This window comes from Misgurnus anguillicaudatus, unplaced genomic scaffold (assembly GCF_027580225.2).
Source record: "Misgurnus anguillicaudatus unplaced genomic scaffold, ASM2758022v2 HiC_scaffold_31, whole genome shotgun sequence".
In the NCBI taxonomy this organism is placed as follows: Eukaryota; Metazoa; Chordata; class Actinopteri; order Cypriniformes; family Cobitidae; genus Misgurnus; species Misgurnus anguillicaudatus.
This window is the reverse complement of record NW_027395281.1, coordinates 360399-384159: the sequence shown is the minus strand read 5'-3', so window position 1 is coordinate 384159 and position 23761 is coordinate 360399. Positions and strand designations below refer to the sequence as shown.

General features: G+C 41.1%; 1 protein-coding gene and 1 long non-coding RNA gene across 3 annotated transcripts in view; one reads left to right on the top strand and one right to left on the bottom strand.

The window, feature by feature from the left end:
• LOC141362991 (uncharacterized) overlaps positions 1 to 18438 on the top strand; it is a 28757-nt gene extending 10319 nt beyond the window's left edge. The window contains exons 4-7 of one of the 2 annotated variants that reach the window (XM_073865386.1): positions 11532 to 11849; positions 12226 to 12349; positions 14536 to 14675; positions 18209 to 18438. In XM_073865386.1, the coding sequence (XP_073721487.1) occupies positions 11532 to 11849; positions 12226 to 12349; positions 14536 to 14675; positions 18209 to 18267 (641 nt within the window). In that variant the 3' untranslated portion in view covers positions 18268 to 18438. The remainder of the gene's footprint in view (positions 1 to 11531; positions 11850 to 12225; positions 12350 to 14535; positions 14676 to 18208) is intronic. The other variant, XM_073865387.1, reaches the window with a different exon arrangement.
• On the bottom strand, positions 3079 to 4235 carry LOC141363021 (uncharacterized). The gene is made up of 3 exons (XR_012368537.1): positions 4164 to 4235; positions 3845 to 3948; positions 3079 to 3197 (listed from the first exon to the last, which is right to left on the bottom strand). It is a non-coding gene; the product is annotated as an uncharacterized lncRNA (long non-coding RNA).
• Positions 18439 to 23761: the final 5323 nt, after the last annotated feature.

Here is a 23761-nt window from a genome sequence, read left to right as displayed (position 1 = left end):
TTTAAATGTCACGTTTAAGTGGACGGTCACTTCTTCTTGCCATTCAGACACTGAAGACTTAATCACAAGGTCTGTGAAAAGGAAACAGAATATATACAAAATTAACCAATAATTAATTAACATAGATATGCATTAGAATTTTGTTAACTCCTCAGTTTACCTTTTAAAGCTTTGACTGTGTCCTCATCAACCTTGACATGAGTGTCCGTTTGATCCTCATTATATGGCACTCTACAAGTTACATTGAACATACAGTAGGGTTATAGGAGGCTTAACTCACTGACACTGATATAATGCAACCTGTGTGTACAGGATATGCTTTACTTTGATAATTGTGTTTTATTTTAACCAAGGGCATTTTCCATTGACATGTCTATTGTGGTCTTGCTTACAAGAAAAGTTCGCCTCTGTTTAAGGAGATTTAAGGAAATCAGAAGTCATGCCAATGCACTCTATGCACGCTTAACTTCCACGTTTGACTCAAGATTAAGTTTCTGATACGGGAGATTTAAAGCAGAGTGACAGCAGAATCGCTAAAATTTACTCATTTGCTGGATTTACCCAAATTTACAACCTATGATGTGTGAAGAATTGTCCAGATGTGCAAACTGAGAAAGGTTGCAAGTTTTTTATGTGTCTTATCTATGTAATCATTAAGATATATTCAGCTAGCCTGTACTAGCAGTGCTTACATTGTGCTGTTTTTTTTACAATTCGTCCAGCAGGCTAATCACATTAGTAAAATATTATTGTCTTTGTAATGTTGTCTAAAAGTGTCAGGTAAAATAAGAGAGACAAGTGAGATCTCACTGTTACTGCTATATGAGGAAAAAGCAAAACAAACAGAATTACATATTATGATATGATGCTGATAGTGTAAAATGTGACATTCAGAGTTCTGTTCTGAGTTTTACTGTTTTATTGTGGTATATTCACGCTGATTGTCAAACCATTTTTACTTGGTTATTTTTGAGTTAGTATCTTGAAACATTAGAGGATGTAAAAAACAAAGCAAAAAAGACTATGGTAAAATTCATAACCACAGATGTTATTTTCAGAGAAGACAAACATACCTTTTAGTCTAGTACTAGCATTGCATTAAAGCGTAACTAAACCCCTGGTCAGAGAGCCTGACTCCACCCACTGGCAATATTTGAAAAATGCAAGAAAAGTTGGCAGATCCCAACGGAGATAGAGAGGATGAACTAAGCTTGTACCAAGTGTGTGGTGAGCAGTGTTGGGTGTAACTAGTTACTAAGTAATTAGTTACTGTAATTTAATTACTTTTCCCTTGAAAAAGTAAAGTAAGGGATTACTCTTATTTTTCTTGTAATCTAATTACAGTTACTTCTGATGTAACTAAATACTTTGTATACTATAATATGATAGTGGATTTAACATGGTTTTAGTTTACAATTCTCACTATTAACTGGTTGATTATTAGCATTAATATTAATGACATGTTGGCTGTTTATTAATACTTAATAGCACATATTAATGACTAGAGCCCGACCGATATGCATTTTTTGGGGCCGATGCCGATACAGATATTAGGGAATAAAAAAAGACCGATAACGATATATCGGCCGATATTCTTTATGTGCATATTATAGTACAGTACACATATACTACAGTATATTATACTACTACAGTACTGTACATAGAATACACTATACATTAACAGAATATACTATATATAAATACTTTTTTGTAATGATCACATCACTCACAAATGTGGTGAACAAACACTTAAAATGACGTGATAAAGATATGTAATATAGGCAGGTGTGTTTTACAAGTTAACAATAAACTATATTATCCAAAATGATTCTGATATAAGTGCACAAAACAGTAAACTTGACTTATTATAAATAACTTTAAAACACAAACAAAACAAAATACATATAACTTAAATCATTGTCAGTTTTGATGAGAATAATGTTATATTGGGCTTATTTTAAAAAATAGAAACTTATAAAGTCATTGTTTATTAGCTTTACAGTAAGTTATACTTCACAAATTAAATAGAAACTTACCGTTCAGACGACAATGCTTGACTTACTGACAATATAATGATGTAGGCTTATGTTTAATGTACTGCACAACGTTTTTATAACACGAACCCACAGTGTTCTGTCGGGACTTTAAACTTTTATAAAACTAAAGCGTCTGCTCTCCGCCTCTTTTATTTAGCGAGGGTGTAAAGTTGCGCGAGCTTATTTAATCAATTGCTTTGAAATGAGAATGTTTGGTAACAGCACAAGCAGCTGTACTCCCACAGACTGCGCGTCAGTTTATACGCGTCCTTTCTCCGCCTCGCGTTATTTCTCCCGCTTGCGTTTTAAACAACTCGCAAGTGGACAAAAGCGACGGATTAAAAACACCAAATGTAAACAGGAATGTGTCTCTCTCGCACACTCATAATCCAATCGACCAAAGTGCATCTTAATACCAGGTGTATAATGTTGTAAAGAAACCGCGTGACTGCCGCCACCTGAACTGACTGAAGTGAAAGGGGTGGGGGATTGGCTGGTGTCACTCCAGTGAGTGACCTGGGTCGCCATTAGCAACCAATAGGGCGCGCTCTGCTGGCCAAACAAGTACTTACATCTTTCAAAAGCATTTAATGTTTTTTGAAAGGGACGTTCATATCGGCTTCATATCTGCGGCTTATACGCCGATACAGATATATCTGCGACATGCTCATATCGGCCGATAAAATCGGCAAAACGATAAATCGGTCGGGCTCTATTAATGACTGATTTTGCAAAACCTTATTCTACATCCTTAACCCTCCCCATTTCTACCAATACTTAAAATTAACAACTTCTTTAGTATTAATAAGCAGTAGTTGGAGAGAATTGGAGCATAAAGTGGGACAAGAATAGTCGATGTACATTTACATATTATTTCTTTGAGCCATTTCAAGCCTATTCTTGTATCATATACTGAATAGGATTTAGAAAGTAATTAGTAATTAAATACTTTTTGGAGAGAGTAATTTGTAAAGTAATCTAATTACATGATTCAAGATGTAATTAGTAACTAGTAATTAATTACTTTTTTTGAGTAACTTACCCAACACTGGTGGTGAGATCGTAACAAGGGTGTAGTGAGTTTGAACCTGGTTAGTCACGACATATTTTTTGGACCCAACATCCAATAGGAAAATTCAACTGCAGTAGCCACCGTTCAACCTGAAGAGGGCAGCACTCAGACGTTTTTACACCATATAGACGGGTTGCACGGCGACGTCACTAACTGGTTGCGCGCGCAACCGAGGGGCAGAAAGAAGAGAAGTGCATTGTGTTGTATGCTCGTAGCGGTGTCTGTAAGTCAAAATGCCAAGGAATTGTTGCGTGGAAAATAGTACCAACAGAGTCAGTGCTGGGTGCCTGATGTTAACATACCAGTAGATGCGACTATTACGTTACTAGCATTATAATTATAAAATTATAATTCATACATGTATCACAGTAAAACTGCAAAAATAAAGACAGAAAAACAGATCCAACTAAAATCAAGTCTTATTTATATACAAACAATAAAGAACGCTTCAATAATTAAGGTTGTTGCAGTAGCAGATCAGCTCACCAATCGGGCTTTCTGCCCCCTGGATGCGCGCGCACCCTGCAATGTTTGTAAACTTGCAACCCCTCTATATTGTAGTATTGAAACACTTTATATCCAAATGTCAAAAAACTTAAACTAATAAAGCATCATTCTTACAGATCATTAACTTAAAAAAGTTGGTTTAGGGTTTAGTTACTCTTTAAACAATAGCATTAGAAAAAGGTAAAAGTGATCTAAATGTTATACGAATACTGTAGAACTAAAAACTTACCACCAAGAATAAGTATTTTTATGGGCCGTATCTTCATCTGTTCATCTCTACTTTGACTTATTAGAAATTCTCGGCTCTGATTGGTCAATTTGAATGCCGCTGTGCTAAAAAAGACAGGCTGTTATGATTTCTGAAATACAACAAGAGAAATGAAATGCCTAACTTTACTCACAAAAAATGTATGTTCCAAAAGCCACACAACATACACGCTTGAAAAAGCTGGGTTCAAATTAAGACATACTGTAATACTAAATGTTCTACTTATTTAATAGTTCACTAAAAAATCTAAAAAGCAAAAATCTGTCATCACTTAACTTACCCTCATGTTCTCTCATTCATCTTCAAACAAAAACCGAGGTACTTTAATGAAATCCAAGAAACGTAACGTTATTGTAATGACTTGTAAGAGACGGAAGCAAACGCAGGTGAAAAATATAACAATGTTTATTAAATGTAAACAAAGAGAGAGTATTCAGTGTCAATGCGGAAGTAATCCAGTCCGGTGTTGTTGAAGGCAATGGTGACGATGACTACGGTGGAAGTTGGTGTTTTGAGTGCGACGTTGGTGGAGTGGTGAGCAGTGGTGAAATCCAAGCTGACACGGAACATCCACACGAAGACGACGACGACAATACACATCCAAACTGAAACACGTAATCCAATGTACACGGAACAACCAAGCAACACGGAGACTGAGCAAACAATAGAATCTGGCAGGGAACAGAAAGTCAGTAGAGTATATATGGAGATGATGTAATGATGAACAGCTGGAGCGAGACAATCAACACACAGGTGACAGGGATTGCTCTAACGAGCACATGGCAGGGGTAAGTGAACAACACACACACACAAACATGACACGGAGGAAAACAATAGATTTTCCTACCGTGACAGTACCCCCTCCCCTAGGAACGCCCCTCGGCGTTCCCAGCCTGCTTTACCTGCTGATTGAATTCATCAATAAGGCGGTGATCCAGTATGTCCCGAGCAGGAACCCACCTTCTCTCCTCCGGACCGTAACCTTCCCAATCCACCAAGTACTGAAATCCGCGTCCCCTCCGTCTGGAGTCCAGAATACGGTTAACCGAATATGTGGTCTCCCCATTAACGATACGAGGCGGAGGGGGAACCGGGGCAGGCGGATTAAGACGGGAAAAAATCACCGGTTTAATTTTGGAAACGTGAAAGACGGGGTGAACCCTCCTGTACGCAGGAGGAAGGCTAAGACGCACTGTTACCGGATTAATGATTTTGGTAACAGAAAACGGGCCAATAAATTTGGGAGCAAGTTTATTCGAGACGGAACGCATCGGAATATTCTGGGTTGAAAGCCACACTCTTTGACCGACGACGTATCGGGGAGGCTTCGACCGGTGGCGATCGGCCTTGGCCTTGGTGCGTGACCTTGCCTGGAGCAGAGCTCTGCGAGCTCTGGTCCAGGTGCGGTGGCACCTCTGGACTAGTGCGTTTGCGGAGGGAACCGACACCTCGGATTCAGTACTGACAAAATTAGGTGGTTGGTACCCTAAACTACACTTAAATGGAGACATGCCCGTAGATGACACCGGCAGAGAATTGTGTGCGTACTCCACAATTGAGAGTTGCTGACACCAGGACGAAGGATTCTTGGAAACCAGACATCGCAACACCCTTTCGACGTCCTGATTGGCTCGCTCGGTTTGACCGTTGCTCTGGGGATGAAACCTTGACGAAAGACTAACAGTCGCCCCTAGCAATTTGCAGAACTCTCGCCAAAATTTGGACACAAACTGGGGACCCCTGTCAGAGACCACGTCTGTCGGGAGGCCATGTATTCGGAAGACGTGGTCAATGACAGCTACCGCTGTTTCCTTGGCTGAAGGTAATTTGGGCAAGGGAATGAAATGGGTCGCCTTCGAGAACCGGTCCACTACGGTCAAAATCACCGTATTACCCTTAGAGGGTGGGAGGGCGGTAATAAAATCTAGCGAAATGTGGGACCAGGGTCTCGAAGGGACAGACAGCGGTAAAAGTAACCCATCAGGAGGACGATTGGAAGTCTTACCAACGGCACAAACTGAACAAGCCAAGACGAAGTCGTGGACGTCACGAGCCATACCAGGCCACCAAAATCGTTGCTTGACTAGAAACCTAGTTCTACTAACCCCTGGGTGACAAGCAACACTGGAACCATGACCCCACTGGAGGACGTCTGACCGTAACCCTTCCGGCACAAATAAACGGTTCGGTGGGCAGCGAGCCGGGGGCGTTACCCCTTCTAAGGCTGTCAAAACCTTCGATTCGACCTCCCATCTGAGCGCGGAGATAATGATCTTCTCCGGTAAAATGGGCTCGGGAGTAGCAGTACGATCGGAACGCTCAAAAAGACGGGATAAAGCATCGGGTTTGATGTTTTTGGAACCCGGCCGGTAAGAAAGTGTAAAATCGAAACGACCGAAAAACAATGCCCACCGAGCCTGCCTGGAGTTAAGTCTTTTGGCAGTTCTAATGTATTCGAGATTCTTATGGTCCGTCCATACAATGAAAGGTACACCCGACCCTTCAAGCCAGTGACTCCATTCTTCCAGTGCTAGCTTGACCGCCAACAACTCTCGATTGCCAATGTCATAGTTAACTTCCGCAGGAGATAAACGATGGGAATAATACGCGCAAGGATGAACCTTTCCGTCTGAGGATGCGCGCTGGGACAACACTGCTCCTACCCCCACCTCTGACGCGTCGACCTCCACTATGAATTGACGTGAACGATCAGGGGTAACGAGAATGGGAGCTGAAACAAAGCAGCTTTTCAGTTTGGCAAACGCAGCCTCAGCTGCGTCTGACCACCTGAACGTCAAACCAGGGGAGGTCAAAGCGGTCAAAGGTGCGGCTAGTTGGCTGAAATTGCGAATGAAACGCCGGTAAAAATTGGCGAACCCCAGAAATCTCTGCAGGGCCTTGCGAGACTCTGGGGATGGCCAATCTACCACAGCCTTAACTTTCTCAGGATCCATGCGAACACCCTCAGTCGAAATGATGTGTCCTAAAAAAGAAACAGACTGTGCATGAAAAACGCATTTTTCCGCCTTGACAAAAAGCCCATTCTCTAACAACCGCAGAAGCACTCGTCGTACGTGTTGCAAATGTTCCTGGAGAGACGAAGAAAAAATCAATATGTCATCCAGGTAAACATATATGAACTGGTCTACCATGTCTCGCAACACGTCATTAACGAGTGCTTGGAAGACTGCCGGCGAGTTCGTGAGACCGAAAGGCATCACGCAGTACTCAAAATGGCCACGAGGGGTGTTAAACGCAGTCTTCCATTCATCCCCCTTCCTGATGCGAACCAAATGATATGCATTACGTAAGTCCAATTTAGTGAAAACGGACGCTCCCTGCAACCTCTCGAAAGCTGAAGACATCAACGGCAAAGGATAAGTATTCTTTACCGTGATGTTGTTCAACCCTCGGTAGTCAATACAAGGTCGCAAGGATCCGTCCTTCTTCCCCACAAAAAAGAACCCCGCCCCCGCTGGAGATGAGGAAGGGCGAATGAACCCCATTGCCAGAGAATCAGAAATATATTTCTCCATGGCCTCCATCTCCGGAACGGACAGAGAGTATAACTTGCCCTTAGGCGGAAACGTACCTGGCAATAAGTCTATCGCACAGTCATAGGGACGATGAGGAGGAAGAGAATCAGCCCGCGACTTACTGAACACCTCCTTCAGGTCGTGGTACTCCGCGGGCACGGTAGACAAATCCACTGCTTTCCCCTGAAACACAGACTCAGAAACAGAAACACAAGCAGAGACAAGACAGGACTTATGACACTCCTCGCTCCAGCTGGTAACAGAACCCAGTTTCCAGTCAATTCTTGGGTTATGGGAATGAAGCCAAGGATGTCCAAGAACTATGGGGGAGAGAGCAGTGTCAGTAATAAAAAATGAAATAGTCTCTGTGTGGTTTCCGGAAGTGATGAGTGTGATAGGTGCTGTGGTGTACTTGATAGTGGGTAACTGATGTCCATTGAGGGCGAAGGGTGCAATCTGGTGGGTGAGTGAAGTGAAAGGTAACTTGAGCTTACGTGCTAGTGAGCTGTCGATGAAGTTGCCCTCCGCCCCCGAATCCAGAAGTGCGTGCCCTGAGTGCGACATAGTGGACCACCGTAGTCTCACCGGAAGGAGAGTGGATGTAGTAGAGGTCTTCTGTGCGGAGATCCTGCCCGATAGTAGCCTCTGTTTTACTATCGGGCTTGGTCTTTTACCGGGCACCTCTGGCATTGGTGACCCGACTCGCCACAGTACATGCAAAGACCCCGGGATCTCCGCCGCTTCCTCTCCTCCCGGGGTAACCGAGCTCGACCCACCTGCATGGGTTCCGGATCTGAGAGACCATCGGCGGAAACTTTGTTGGACGGATCCGTGGACTCCGCTTGACGTAGGGACGGACCTTGAGTCTTCCTTTTGGCAGCGGTGGAAAGGCGTGCGTCAACCCGGATCGCCAAGTCCACCAACCCGTTGAGCGACTTCGGTAATTCCGCCGTGATGATCTCTCGATGGATCCGATCCGCCAACCCATGCAGGAAATGATCCCACTGCGCTTCCTCGTTCCACCTGCACTCTGCCGCCAGGGTACGGAACTCGATGGCATAGTCCGAGACCGACCGCTCCCCCTGCTGGAGATCCGTGAGGAGACGGGCGGCCTCCCTCCCGGCGACAGAGCGGTCGAAAACCCTCTTCATCTCCTCTGCAAGCGAGGCGAACGAGGAACAACAGCTGTCCTTGTTTTCCCATACCGCCGTCCCCCAGAGGGCAGCCTTGCCTTTGAGGAGCGAGAGCGTAAACGCCACCTTCGTCTCCTCGAGGAAGAAAGACCGGGGCTGTTGGGCGAAGTGTAAAGAGCAATGAGAGAGAAAAGTACGGCAATAGTTGGGCTCACCGGCGTATTTCTCCGGGATAGGAAGTCTCGGTTCCTGGATGAAACTACCCCCTGGAGGTGAAGATGGTGCGGGCGGCATGGGTGGCGCAGTGGGAGGCGTGATGTCCGGAGATCGCTGAGAGAGCTCGGAAACCTTCGCCACCATTACCTGGACGGCCTTCCGCATATCTTCGATGGTTTGATCCTGATGATCCATACGAGCCAGAGATCGCTGGAGAAACTCCTCCAACGCTGAGATCGGTTGACCACCTGCTGCTTCCATGTTGGCCAGATTCTTCTGTAATGACTTGTAAGAGACGGAAGCAAACGCAGGTGAAAAATATAACAATGTTTATTAAATGTAAACAAAGAGAGAGTATTCAGTGTCAATGCGGAAGTAATCCAGTCCGGTGTTGTTGAAGGCAATGGTGACGATGACTACGGTGGAAGTTGGTGTTTTGAGTGCGACGTTGGTGGAGTGGTGAGCAGTGGTGAAATCCAAGCTGACACGGAACATCCACACGAAGACGACGACGACAATACACATCCAAACTGAAACACGTAATCCAATGTACACGGAACAACCAAGCAACACGGAGACTGAGCAAACAATAGAATCTGGCAGGGAACAGAAAGTCAGGTGAGTATATATGGAGATGATGTAATGATGAACAGCTGGAGCGAGACAATCAACACACAGGTGACAGGGATTGCTCTAACGAGCACATGGCAGGGGTAAGTGAACAACACACACACACAAACATGACACGGAGGAAAACAATGGATTTTCCTACCGTGACAGTTATATTTCCCCTCGATGTCAGATTCACTTGATACTTGAACTAAAAACTGCTCACATTTCAAAAAGTTAATCGCAACAAAAATAAAAACATCGCCGAAGTAATCCATGTGAATCGCGTTGTCCTCTGATGATCACTATATATAATTTAACAGTTTTAGTTTCAACTTTTAATCCACATTTACCAACGATCACGCACGTTGTGTATCAAACAACTGAATCAGGAAGCCAAATGTGACGTACTGAATCCCAAGAACCAATGAGGTTTAGTCACGTCCGTCACGTGTCTTGTTTGAATATAAACACTAACAAATGTATGTGGATTTACTTTGTAAAATTATTATATAATGCACGTTCAATGATATGATGTTGAAATTGCAATGTTAGCCTATTAAAATTAATGTACATGTTTTTTAAAAATATATGTTTTTTTCTCAACACTAAAACTTCTGTAAAACCTCTAAAACTTCTGTAAAAGTATGCTTGTGTTTAACATATTTTTTTTAAATGTGTAATTTAAGATATATTTTTTCCCAGCGTACCTCTAGTGCTCTTTTTAGAAATATGTTAAATGTATGCTTGAGTTTAGCATACTTTTTTAAAGTGTAATTAAAGATATATTTATTACCAGTGTACCTCTAGTGCACTTTTTAGAAATACATTAAAAGTATGCATGAGTTTAGCATACTGATAAAAAGTGTAATTAAAGATATAATTATTACCAGCGTACCTCTAGTGCACTTTTTAGAAATACATATAAAGTATGCTTGAGTTTAGCATACTTATAAAAAGTGTAATTAAAGATATATTTATTACTAGTGTACCTCTAGTGCAGTTTTTATAAATACATTAAAAGTATGCTTGAGTTTAGCATACTTATAAAAAGTGCAATTAAAGATATATTTATTACTAGTGTACCTCTAGTGCACTTTTTATAAATACATTAAAAGTATGCTTGAGTTTAGCATACTTTTTAAAAGTGTAATTAAAGATATAATTATTACCAGCATACCTCTAGTGCACTTTTTAGAAATACATTAAAAGTATGCTTGAGTTAAGCATACTTATAAAAAGTGTAATTAAAAATATATTTATTACTAGTGTACCTCTAGTGCAGTTTTTATAAATACATTAAAAGTATGCTTGAGTTTAGCATACTTTTTAAAAGTGTAATTAAAGATATAATTATTACCAGCGTACCTCTAGTGCACTTTTTACAAATACATTAAAAGTATGCTTGAGTTTAGCATACTTTTTAAAAGTGTAATTAAAGATATAATTATTACCAGTGTACCTCTAGTGCAGTTTTTATAAATACATTAAAAGTATGCTTGAGTTTAGCATACTTTTTAAAAGTGTAATTAAAGATATAATTATTACCAGCGTACCTCTAGTGCACTTTTTACAAATACATTAAAAGTATGCTTGAGTTTAGCATACTTATAAAAAGTGTAATTAAAGATATAATTATTACCAGTGTACCTCTAGTGCAGTTTTTATAAATACATTAAAAGTATGCTTGAGTTTAGCATACTTTTTAAAAGTGTAATTAAAGATATAATTATTACCAGCGTACCTCTAGTGCACTTTTTACAAATACATTAAAAGTATGCTTGAGTTTAGCATACTTATAAAAAGTGTAATTAAAGATATAATTATTACCAGCGTACCTCTAGTGCACTTTTTAGAAATACATTAAAAGTATGCTTGAGTTTAGCACACTTTTAAAAAGTGTAATTAAGCATATATTTATTACCAACGTATTTCTAGTACACTTTTTTGAAATACATTTAAGAGCTATTTAACATATTTTTAATACACTTTAAATAAGCACGTTGGGAATACAAATGTATTAAAAGCATATTACTTAAATTTTAAGTATATTTTTAATACATTAAATACAACTTTTTTTTCACCTGGGCAGGCGTAGTGATTTTTGATGTCATCTGTTTTTTTAGAATTCGACTCTTTCTGTTTGTTCTTCAGATGTGTCTGGTGATACAGATAAAGTGAAGACTGTGATTGTGGGAGATTCTGTCATTCTACACAATAATGTTATCAAGAAACAAGGAGATGAGAAGATGATGTGGAGGATTCGACACAACAACTCTCCTGTAGCTGAAATAGAAGTCTCACATGCTGATGTTCATGAGAGATTCAGAGACAGACTGTATGTAAATGTTCAGACTGGAAATCTCATCATCACAAACATCAGACCTGAAGACTTTGGATCTTATGAAGTAGATATCACTGTCGGCAGTCACATATATACTATACACAGATCATTCAGTGTCAAAGTCAAAGGTGAGTAGATTGCTTCAATATAAAAAATCCTTTTATTAAAGTTTCATCTTAATTTAGATAAAACATTACAATAACACAATTTTGAATTGTAAGAAACAGTATGTCAAGTAAATTTGTTTTAATTGAAATGACAGATATATTTAATTTCAACAAATAAAGAATTTATATAAGTGTGTGGTAGCGAAAGATATAAATTAATTATTAAAAACAAACATTGATTACCTCCATGTTCAGTTTTGTTTTTGCTTCATTCATTATACTATAAAAATAGATAAAATTATACATAAATACAGAAGAACAAAATTAATTATATAAAAATATTGAAGAAAAAATCTATAAAAATATTTATAGACCATCTCTATTTCTCTCGAACAAGATCAGTCTCCTGGTTCAAGATCAAGATTAGTTACATCAGCAATCTGTGTTGTTGTGATGCTGCTGCTTGCTGTCGCTCTTGCGGTCGCTGTCATTTTTTACAAACGTCGTTCTAGGACATCTGGGTAAGAAACATCTTCAGCTAATACAAGATTAATATAATGACCTTTATTCTGCTACAGTACAGATTGAATTTAAAGATGTATAAATGTTTGTTCATGTTATGTGTATTTTGTTTGTTTGGCTTTTTATTCATAATTTAACGTATCATTATACTGATTTAGACTAAAGAACAGCACTGTAAATACATTTATATTAGAGCTGTCATTTGAAATTACTTTACAGTAATATGATATATTTTACTGCACAATTGTTTTGTAGTTAATGTATTAACACATACAGATGCTTTTTGTAATTTTAAAGGGGCCGTGAATTTGTTGATTTTATTGTTTTATACTGTTGTCTGATGTCCACTTAAGATGTTTGCATGGTTTTTACATTCAAAAACATCAAAAGCAATAAGTAATAGGCTATTTTGTAACATGGATTAGTGGCTCTCTGGAGAAATGGTTCGTTTGAAGGGGCGGGCCGCACTGAAGACCTGGACGTAAACGCCCACTGCTATGATTGGATAGCTTCATTCCCCGTCATTACACGTGGGGAAATGTTTTAAAAACATTAATGTGATAAAAAAAGCAGCCGAACACAAATATGTTTGAGCCACAAAAGATTCTGGGTGCTAAAGATGATACACATAAATGACAATACGTATATTAAAGTAGAAACAAAACTCGATGTGACTAAATTACCGTATACAACACAATAAGCGCGCATCAGAATCTAAACTGCGGCTAATAAATCCTTATCAATAACTTTGTATATTCCTATTGTGCTTGTGAGGTTGCTTTTACATTCACATAATGTTACATACCACAGTTATGATAAAAATAAGCTTTGTTGAGTGTTTGACCTTTTAAACGCAACTTGCCTAAATTACCGTATAGAACACAGTAAACGGGCATCAGAATCTAAACTGCGGCTGATAAATCCTTCCTTATCACTACCATTGTATATTTCTTCCTTTAAATTACAGTCGTATTGTTAAGTGTTGTACCTTTTTTAATCGATTAATGTCATATCAAGCAATTTCTTCTAACAAAGCAATGGTGAAATGCAGTAACTTAAATAAAGTAAAATGTCTTACTTTGTATACTCCAGCTGTGTCAGATGTGGTGCTTTTAATCACAGTCTCTCTGCAAATCCAGCATCGACTTCTTTACAAATGAATCCGTGTACACAACGTTAACAAACACTCCCAACACGAGCTGAAACTTCTTCAAAAGCAAACTTTATCCATGCATTGATCCTAATGTTATGTTCCAAGCCTCCGAATTAAAGTATTTAGCTTCTGTGTTGTTCCCACGCGGTTCTTCCACAACCGAAAATGCGTTTCCATGGTATCATAACAGATCACCGCGTCAAAATAAAAGTCTCTCAGAAAAAAAAATATTTAAAAGTCATTTAGGTTACATTTGTCAATCTTTAAAGACATGTTTACTTATTGTTGAGACACACGTGTGTCACGCGAAGCTGTGGGCGGGGCTACAAAAGTGGTGGTTGTATTTGGCTATGGGAGGTGCTTCAATTCTACTTTGACGTCATACTTTTCCAAATTCCACACTCTGGTGTAAAACTGGCTTGGTGCCAAAAACTGTTATATTTCAGTAGCACAGACGTTTTCAGTTCTGAAACTTGCAGGATGTTCATTTAAGTATGCTTACCTCTTATATAACAAATTATCAAGTTAAAATTGAGTATTTGATTCACCGCTCCTTTAAGTTTGTATTAAAGTAATAGTGTAGGAGAGAGGGGGGCACAAACTAACGCGGGGTTAATTGTAACGCAGCTACTTTACATATTTCTACAGGGCCGCGCAACTTTAAGTGTTCATTTGTATCAGAGAGATGTGTGTTGATTGTATAAAAAATGATTAATCTAACTTAAATATTTTTGAATAATGGAGCCAAAGTCAAAAAGCGTTATTGTGCCCCGCTCTCCTGTACATGCAGCAACTATCACTCATCTCACTTATACAAAACATGTTAAAACTACATCAAAACACTGGAAATACAAAAACAGGAATCCAAATCTAATAGAAAAACCTTTCTCATAATTATACATGTGCTTTAGTTCACATTAACATTGTTAATCACAGTGTTTGATATTTCGTTTGATATAATATGTTAATGTGTTACATCAGGTCTAATTTTTGTCATGACATTTTACGCTTGGGTTAATATTTATATTTCAGAACTGAGAACACAGACAATGAGATAGTCCCGATGAACGAGGAACATGGTGGTGGTGGTGGTGCTGATAATGTTGCTGCTGATGATGATGATGGTGCTGGTGCTGCTGAAGATAATGATGGTGCTGCTGAAGATGATGATGGTGATGATTTTTATTTATAGTATAATACTTAAACATTTCTTTATATTTGTCTCAGTTAAAATTAATGTTTTAATCACTTTTTTATAGCAACTAGATGAAATTATTGCTAGGGACAATTTAGTGTTCCCTGAATATTTGTAGGGACATGTCCCTAGCATCCCTCCCCAAATCTATGCCCTTCATTGAAATACAGCACAGATGTATGTCCATACTCTCAAATCATCACACACACACACACTAACATCCTTCAGTAATGCCAATACTGAACAACTGATATTTTATTAAAGTTATTTAACCATTAGATGAATTCTCACTGTTAGAAGATTCATAAAATTCATCATCTAGATGTTATAGTTGTGTTTATTAGGCGACTTGTGTATAAAGTAACTCTTTGAAAAGTACTCAAGAGTATTGAGTATTATGACCATAAATCCAGTGATGGGTTATTAACTCATTGATATCTGTTGTGTGGATTTTGAGCTGAGACTGATTGATGTCACATTCAAAATATTTCTGGCTATTGACTTGAGACATAATGCATGTTAGATTCTGAGAGACAGTTTAAGTCATCATAAAGAGAAGTTTATTATGAGAATCTGAGCTTTTGTTTATAATGAAGAAATAAGACATCTGACAGAAATAAAGTAATGATTGTTTTGTGTTTCTGTTTTTTTAAAATGTCCTGCTTGTACAGAGGAAATAGAGACAGACCCACTGATTGAGGGCACATCTGTCACATGTGTGTAACTCAATCATTTTTGTTGCATCCAATCATAGTATCAATATGAGCTCTGAATAACATTAGAGTTAAAATAAAAGTGTTAAGTAGATTTTTTCATTTGTTTTTGTTTATATATTTTCAGATTCTGTGTTATGGGCTATTTGACTATGAGATGATGTTTGAGCTCTTGACCTCTTTTGTTGTTGTAGTTCAGTTTTTATACATGACACAATAACAGCTTTTAGTTTATGAAACATTTTCAAACCATTTACTGCTTGATTATATCATTAATATTATACCAGGAGACTGTGGTCTCGTACACACTGCAAACTTTTGGGAGTGACAACTGCATTTAAATGCAGATTGAATCCCCTAAATGTTTGTTTCATGTCTGTACGGAACAAGACTCATTCCCGAAAATGTGATGATTGACACAGAAATAACCATAGCAACGTTCAGCCGTCTCGCGTGCTTATCACTCACAGCTTTGACCAAAAGAATAACAGCATTGTGTTTTGCAATAAACCTCCGTCTTGGCGTTGTGTATTTTACGCTTTTGTGAGGCTGCTTCACAGCGCGCGGTCTTGCAGTGTTGCCAGGTCCTCGTCTTTTTTGTACGTAAATACCGTTTTGGCGCTTAACCGTTTATGGCTTTTGGCTCATGAAGCGATCAAGTTTTTGGTGTTATTAAAGTGTGAATGTGCCGCTCCCAATATTTTGATCTTTAAGTTAAAGCATTTAGATTTATTTTGGTTTATTTTTGGATTTTTCTTGTTCGCTGTTTTTCAGTGCAAGATCTGGCAACACTACTCAGCAAACGCTTGTGCCTCTGTCATTTTCTGCACCGCACATCCCAGCTAGAAATTAAAAGTTCTAAGAACGTTCTCTGAAAGTTCCCGAATGTTCCCAAAAACATTCTGCCAACGTTAAAAGTGACTAGTTTTTTTTAAGCTCTAAGAACGTTTCTGTTGTCTGAATGTTAGAGGAATGTTACATTTTACCATTTTTAAACGTTATGACAATGTCATGTTTTAATGTTCACACAATGTTTAAAACAACAACTGTTTATTATATTGACTTGTTTAATTGTTATGTAAATGATAGAGAAACATTGCATTTTATTATTTTATAAAACATTATTTCTGAATGTTCAGTAAATATATTGAAAACACAATTCACTTATTAGGTTTAGATGTTGATGTTTTGTTTCATTTATAGTCACCCTTATTGTGATTAGTGTTTGTTTTAGTTGGACTCTTGACACTTGACTTTTTGCTTTTTATTTTTTTCCTGGTTGTGTTAACTTTGTGTTAATGCACCACATTTGTTATGAAAAAATAATAGTGTACCTCTCTGGTGCTTGGTACATAATGGTAAAGATCATCACCTAATTCATTTACTAATCAAAAGTTTATTTGCTGTCAAAAATGTAAATGAGATCCAGTGCTTTCACAGGAGTTTGTCATTAAGGAGTTTTAGAAACTTTAGACAAAAAATATCTGCTGTATAATTGGGATGCACAAACATCAAGAATCAGACTATGAATCTCAATCATGGTGACAATTAAATGAAAAACTTCATGCTGCAATGCATGCTGGGTATTAACAAATTACAAATCTCATTCAGGACTCCCAGCATGCACTGCAGCATGGATAAATAAGGATTTTTTAAACAATTTTATTTGTCACCATGGTTGAGATTCATAGTCTGATTCTTGATGTTTGTGCATCCCAACTATACAGCGGATATTTTTGTACAAAGTTTCTAAAACTCCTAAATGACAAACTGCTGTGAAAGAGCTGGATCTAATATACATTATTGGCAGTAAATAAACTTTTGATTAGTAAATGAATTAGGTGACGATCTTTACTTTTAGGTACCAAGCACCAGAGAAGTACACTATTAATTTTTCATAACAAATGTGGTGCATTAACACAAAGTTAACACAACCAGGAAAAAAGTAGCAAGCGAAAAGTCAAGTGTCAAGAGTCCAACTAAAACAAACACTAATCACAATAAGGGTGACTTAAAATGAAACAAAACATCAACATCTAAATCTAATAAGTGAATTGAGTTTTCTACAGCAATATATTTACTGAACATTCAGAAATAATGTTTTATAAAATAATAAAATGCAATGTTTCTCTATCATTTATATAACAATTAAACAAGTCAATATAATAAACAGCTGTTGTTTTAAACATTGCATGAACATTAAAACATGACATTGTCATAACGTTTAAAAATGGTAAAATGTAACATTCCTCTAACGTTCAGACAACAGAAACGTTCTTAGAACTTAAAAAAAACTAGTCACTTTTAACGTTGGCAGAATGTTTTTGGTAACATTGGGAACTTTCAGAGAACGTTCTTAGAACTTTTAATTTCTAGCTGGGATACAGAAGACTTTTTCCCCTTCTAGGAGTTTATTTTTTCAGAAGAGAGACCTGTCCTGTTTATGATGAACGTTTAAACACTTGATTAACTACTAGTTGTTCAGTTGGGTTATGTACACACTGTGCAGAGTTTCTGTAAATTCGGTTGTCAATACCTGCATTTTGCGGGAGTTAATTCGGTTGTAGAATGCGGTTGTCAGCCCCGTACATTACTGAAGTATGTGTGTACAGAACACGAATAAGCATTAAAAGGATTAATATGCAGTGTGTACGGGACCATTGAAAGCTTTTAAACAAACAATATAGCATTATAATCCGACAAGTTGCTTCAAAACATCAGAATTATCATTCTTCATTTAAAGGTGTTTATCACTGCTGCTTCCTCTTTTAACAACTCTCATCTCCGTTTCTTACAGCTTCCAGAGGAGAAGAGAGGAGGAGATTCGGTGGAGATAGAGATGTCGAGGTTGCCTAAAAGCAGTCAGTAGCAAAACTACAGAATCATCAGTTTCAATTTCATCAATTCATCAATTTCGGTGAATTACCATAACCTTACCAGAATGAGGATGCAAGCTCAGTGTTGTATCTGTAAACAGTATTTGGTTATGTAACAGTCCGTGGGTACCCAGCTAGAAATAAAAAGTTCTAAGAACGTTCCCTGAAAGTTCCCAAATGTTCCCAAAAACATTCTGCCAACGTTAAAAGCGGCCAGTTTTTTTTAAGTTCTAGGAACGTTTCTGTTGTCTGAACGTTAGAGTAATGTTACATTTTACCATTTTTAAACGTTATGACAATGTCATGTTTTAATGTTCACACAATGTTTAAAACAACAGCTGTTTATTATATTGACTTGTTTAATTGTTATGTAAATGATAGAGAAACATTGCATTTTATTATTTTATAAAACATTATTTCTGAATGTTCAGTAAATATATTGCTGTAGAAAACTCAATTCACTTACGAGGTTTAGATGTTGATGTTTTGTTTCATTTTAAGTCACCCTTATTGTGATTAGTGTTTGTTTTAGTTGGGCTTTTGACCCTTGACTCATTGCTTGCTAGTGTTTTCCTGGTTGTGTTAACTTTGTGTTAATGCACCACATTTGTTAAGAAAAGTTAATAGTGTATTTCTGGGGTTGTTGGTACATAATGGTAAAGATCATCACCTAATTCATTTACTAATCAAAAGTTTATTTTCTGCCAATAATGTATATTAGATCGTCTCGGTTACATATGTAACCCTCGTTCCCTGAAGGAAGGGAACGGAGACGTCACATCGTGACCGACGAATTGGGAACCGCTTCGCGGGTGACCTATCTGCTTCGAGAAACCTTTAAAACGCCAATGAACTTGGCATGCAGATAATTGCATCTGCCGGCGCCGCCCCGCCGCACAGCTATTTAATGAGCGGCAGGTGCAGTTATCAAATCAGCTATTTTTTGCTGAGAAAGCTGGACAGAAGGAAAGGGTCCGGCCGATATCAGCAGTGGAACAGCAAACTGTGGCGACGGGACGTGACGTCTCCGTTCCCTTCCTTCCAGTGCCTGCATAAACCCTCCGACTCTCCTCTTTAAGGGAACGGAAATGGGGTTGAAGCAGAGGCCGGTCACTACTTGTTCCTTAACCCACGATAGTGACTAGGCGAACTGGGAAGCGAACTCGTCAGGCGGGACTAAGATCGCTGCGGAAGAAAAACCCTCTAGGGGTCTACCACTAAGGTGATGGATAAAAAGACACGAGGTCTATAAAAATACACTCTCTTAGCAACACTAGAGAGGCGCGGAACGAAGTCCGCTAAGGGAAACGTGGTAAATCATAAACTTTCCACAGAAATACTCACAAAGAAACCACTAGGGGGCGCAATGTGGGCGCTAGCCTCACCCAGATAGTCAAGAATACATCTAGTGAGAGGCTGGCAGCCGATGCTCCGCAACATCGGTCACCAAGCGGTGGAAAAGACAAAAAACATTTTTGTAACGTTTTTGCCTTAATGGCCTTCCATAATGGTGCGGTTTCTGCGCAGCCAAAAAGAAAGGCTCCAAGCCGACACAGGAGCCGTTCCTCGATGTTCTCACTGATCTGACGAGAGAACTCGAGAGGATACCGGCTCAACACGAACACTGTAGAATCTAGTGAACGTATTAGGTGTCACCCAGCCAGCAGCTCTACAAATATCTGAAAGCGAGGAACCACGAGCCAAAGCCCAAGATGAAGCCACGCTTCTGGTTGAATGGGCTCTCAAACCAAAAGGGCAAGGAATGCCCTGTTTCTCATATTTCAGGGCGATTGTGTCTACAATCCAATGAGACATCCTCTGTTTAGTGACAGCTTTCCCTTTCTGCTGACCACCGTAACAGACAAAGAGCTGTCCTGAGGTCCGAAAGCTTTGAGTGCGATCCACATACACACGTAGTGCACGTACAGAACATAACAAAGCCATAGCTGGGTCTGCCCCGAAGGCAGCGCTTGAAAAGTCCCCCACCCGATCTCTAAAGGGAGTGGTGGGAACTTTAGGCTCGTAGCCCGGCCGGGGTCTCAGTTTAACGCTGGATTCAGCCGGCCCGAACTGAAGGCACGAATCGTTGACCGAAAATGCATGAAAATCCCCTATCCTTTTAATAGAAGCCAATGCGAGGAGCGTCAAAGTTTTCATAGTGAGAAACTTGACGCTCACCGTCAGCAGAGGCTCGAAAGGGCAGTGCTGAACTTTCAGCACCATGGACAAGTCCCAAGGAGGAATAGAGGGAGGCGCGAAGGATTCAGCCTCCGTGCCCCTGTTAAAAACCTAATGACCAGATCGTGCTGACCCACAGATCTACCGTCTATAGGTGCGTGATGCGCGGATATTGCCGCGATATCTACTTTAATAGTAGATGGTGACAGCCTCTTCTCCAAGCGGTGCTGGAGATATGAAAGCACAATACTGATCGAGCATTCTCGGGGGTCCTCTCGCTGAGAGGTACACCAAACAACAAACAGGTTCCATTTCAGCGTATACGCCTGTCTCATAGACGGTGCTCGCGCTGCAGCGATGGTGTTAGATACCGCCTGGGGTAAACCACCTAAAACCTTCGCGCCCCGTCCAAAGACCACACATGGGGGTTCCACAGATCGGGGCGAGGGTGCCATAATGTGCCAAGGAGTCAGCCAGGGAGGGACTGTCGCGAGGAGAGTGAACTCTGTAAAACCAATTCCTAGTTGTCCGGTACGGCGCAACTAATAGAATGCGCTCCTCGTCCTCCCTGACTTTGCACAGTGTCTGCGCAATAAAGCTTACTGGGGAAAACCCCGCGGCCAGCTGTGTGCCAGTGCATCCACGCCGAGTGTTCCTTCGGATAATGAATAAAACATGCGACAATGGGTTGTCTCTGAAGAAGCAAACAGATCTAACTGCGCTCTGCCGAAACATTTCCAAATCAGCTGAACTGACCGGGGGTGGAGTCGCCACTCGCCGGAGCGCGCTGCTCGTGAGAGCGCGACTGCCGCTGTGTTCAGCGACCCCGACATGTGAATGGCACAAAGAGACCTCAGATACTTCTGACTCCAGAGGAGGAGAGACGGGCGAGATGCGACAGGTGACGAGAGCGCAGACCGCCTTGGCGATAGATATACGCTACAGCCGCAGTGTTGTCGGTGTGCACTACATCTTAAGCATCAAATCACGTTGACGAAACGGACGAGCGCAAGATATACAGTGCACGGCTCGAGGCAATTTATGCTAATGTCGCTGGAATGTCGAACAGACCCCCGAAGCGTCGAGCCCGCCGTACGTGGCTGCCCACCCCGTGGTAGAGGCATCTTTGCCAACAATAGCATGCCTGGAGACCTCTCAGTGGCACCCGCACCCTGAGAAACGCTGGGTCTGACCACGGGGTGAAAGTGTGACGGCATCTCGATGTAATTATAATACTGTGAAAGCCGGTGAGCCACGCTCTCCTCGGGACTCGGTCATAAAGCCAACACTGAAGCGGTCTCATATGGAGCAGCCCGAGCGGTGTCACGGCCGCGGCTGCTGTCATATGCCCCAGAAGTTTCTAAAATTATTTCAGTGGAACCACAACCCTGCCTTTAAATGTTGAGGCAAGCCAGAATTGACTGAACAAGCTCTTCTATGAGACGTGTTGTTAAATCGACCAAATCCCGTTACTTTCCGAGAAAAGAGATTCTCTGCACGGGGCAAAGTTTACTCTTTCCCCAGTTGGCCTGAAGACCGAGACGAGCGAGGTGTTTAAATACACGATCTATGTGTGTGCACAGCATCTGACGAAACTGAGCTATTATGAGCCAATACGCCAAAACGCAAACACCACTCTCTCTCTCAGGGGCTGCAGTGCGCCATCCGCAACTTTCATGAAGACACAGGGAGAGAGAGAGAGAGAGAGAGAAAGCCCGAACAGTGAGACTTTGTACTGATATGCCCTCCCCTCGAACACAAAGCGGAGAAACGGCCTGTGTTGGGGGAGTATGGAGACCGGCTGGATCGCGTCCTTTCGCCAATAGGACAGCAATCTCCGCATGCAGTACGTGCGCATCGACAGCCTTCACCGTGGTGAAGCGAATGCCTGAATATTTGTAAGGTAGCCGGGCAAATTGAATGCGTAACCGAGACGGATCGTGCGTAAAAGCCAACGCGACGGGCTGGGAAGCTCTTCCTAGGCCCCCAGATACTGAGCGAGAGGAAATTAACGGCACGATGTGTGTACCCGTGGCGAGCGGAGACGGAGAACTCAACGACGCGTGCTCTTTGGCCGCATTGTGAGATGTTGTGCGTAATGAAACACTCACCCGAAACCGCTGATGGATGCTGAGCAAAGGCTCCTTTGTAGATGTCCCGCTCGATACATCTGCTGGCGAAAGAGGAAGAGGAGAACTTAGGGTTTTGAGCCCGTCCGAAACTCCTATATGCCTCCGGTGATCTGGAGAAAGAAGAGGAATTCGCTCTTTGAGGTTAGTGGGTGCTGATTGAAGTCGGCGGAACACAAAACGAAACCAAGGATTCCCCACCCGGCCCTCCTCCGGGGTGGGGGGGAGAATGATGCTTTCACCATCTCCTGAAGAGCGATCCTCTCAATCTTCAGATCGCCCGACTCAGAGCCGCTAAGTTTCATTTTCCACCTCTGTAGCGGGCTGAGTGGGCGGGTGTACTGCTTACGACAGGTTCCTCAGAGCTGCCGGGATGAAGGAACAAAAAAGCCGTAGCAGGACGCCCTCGGCGAAAAGCAGACCAATATACTGACGTAACGGAGGGGGCAGCTAGGCTCCGACGTGGCATGATGCCTCAGTCTGCTCTAAAGCGGCCGATCATTGTTGGACACTCTCAGCCGCGTCGCCAAAATGGCTGGTCTAAAATGGAACATTAGGACGATTATTAACGACCTACTTAATGCCCGCAAGACGCAACCAGAGATGGCGTTCCTGGACCACCGGCTGAACGATCGGTTCCGGGAGGAAAACGAGTTTTCCACGACCGTGTCAACCAACATGCACCCCGGGAAGAAAGGCACAGAAGGTCGGGGCTGTTCTTGCAGTCCTGAAGTGCCAATCATCTAGGCGGGACGGTGCGGTGGGGGAGGAGCTCTCTGCTCCACGCAGACCGTCTCCGCGCTCCCGAGCGTACATGGCCGCCACTCGGGGTAGAGCACGGAAGCCCCTACCCAACCCGAAGGCGGGAGTGGGTCCGAGTCGGCGACCGAATAGACGACCCCCTCTCCGATGCTGTGACAGACATAGAATCCTCGTGAGGACTGAAAGAGGACGAGAGCGCGTAGAACACGCGCCACCCGTCTCTTACGGCACCTCTGGCTGTGGATGGGGGTGCTGAGAGTCACTGGACGAACCAGCTAACCGATTCAGCACCGTTTATACGGATATAAGATTTCCGGAGTTTTGCCACCGCACCTTTAACGGGGCTCCGCAACGGAAAAACGGGGGTAACGTTCCCGGAGGTACGAAACCCGTCTCCGCCATCCA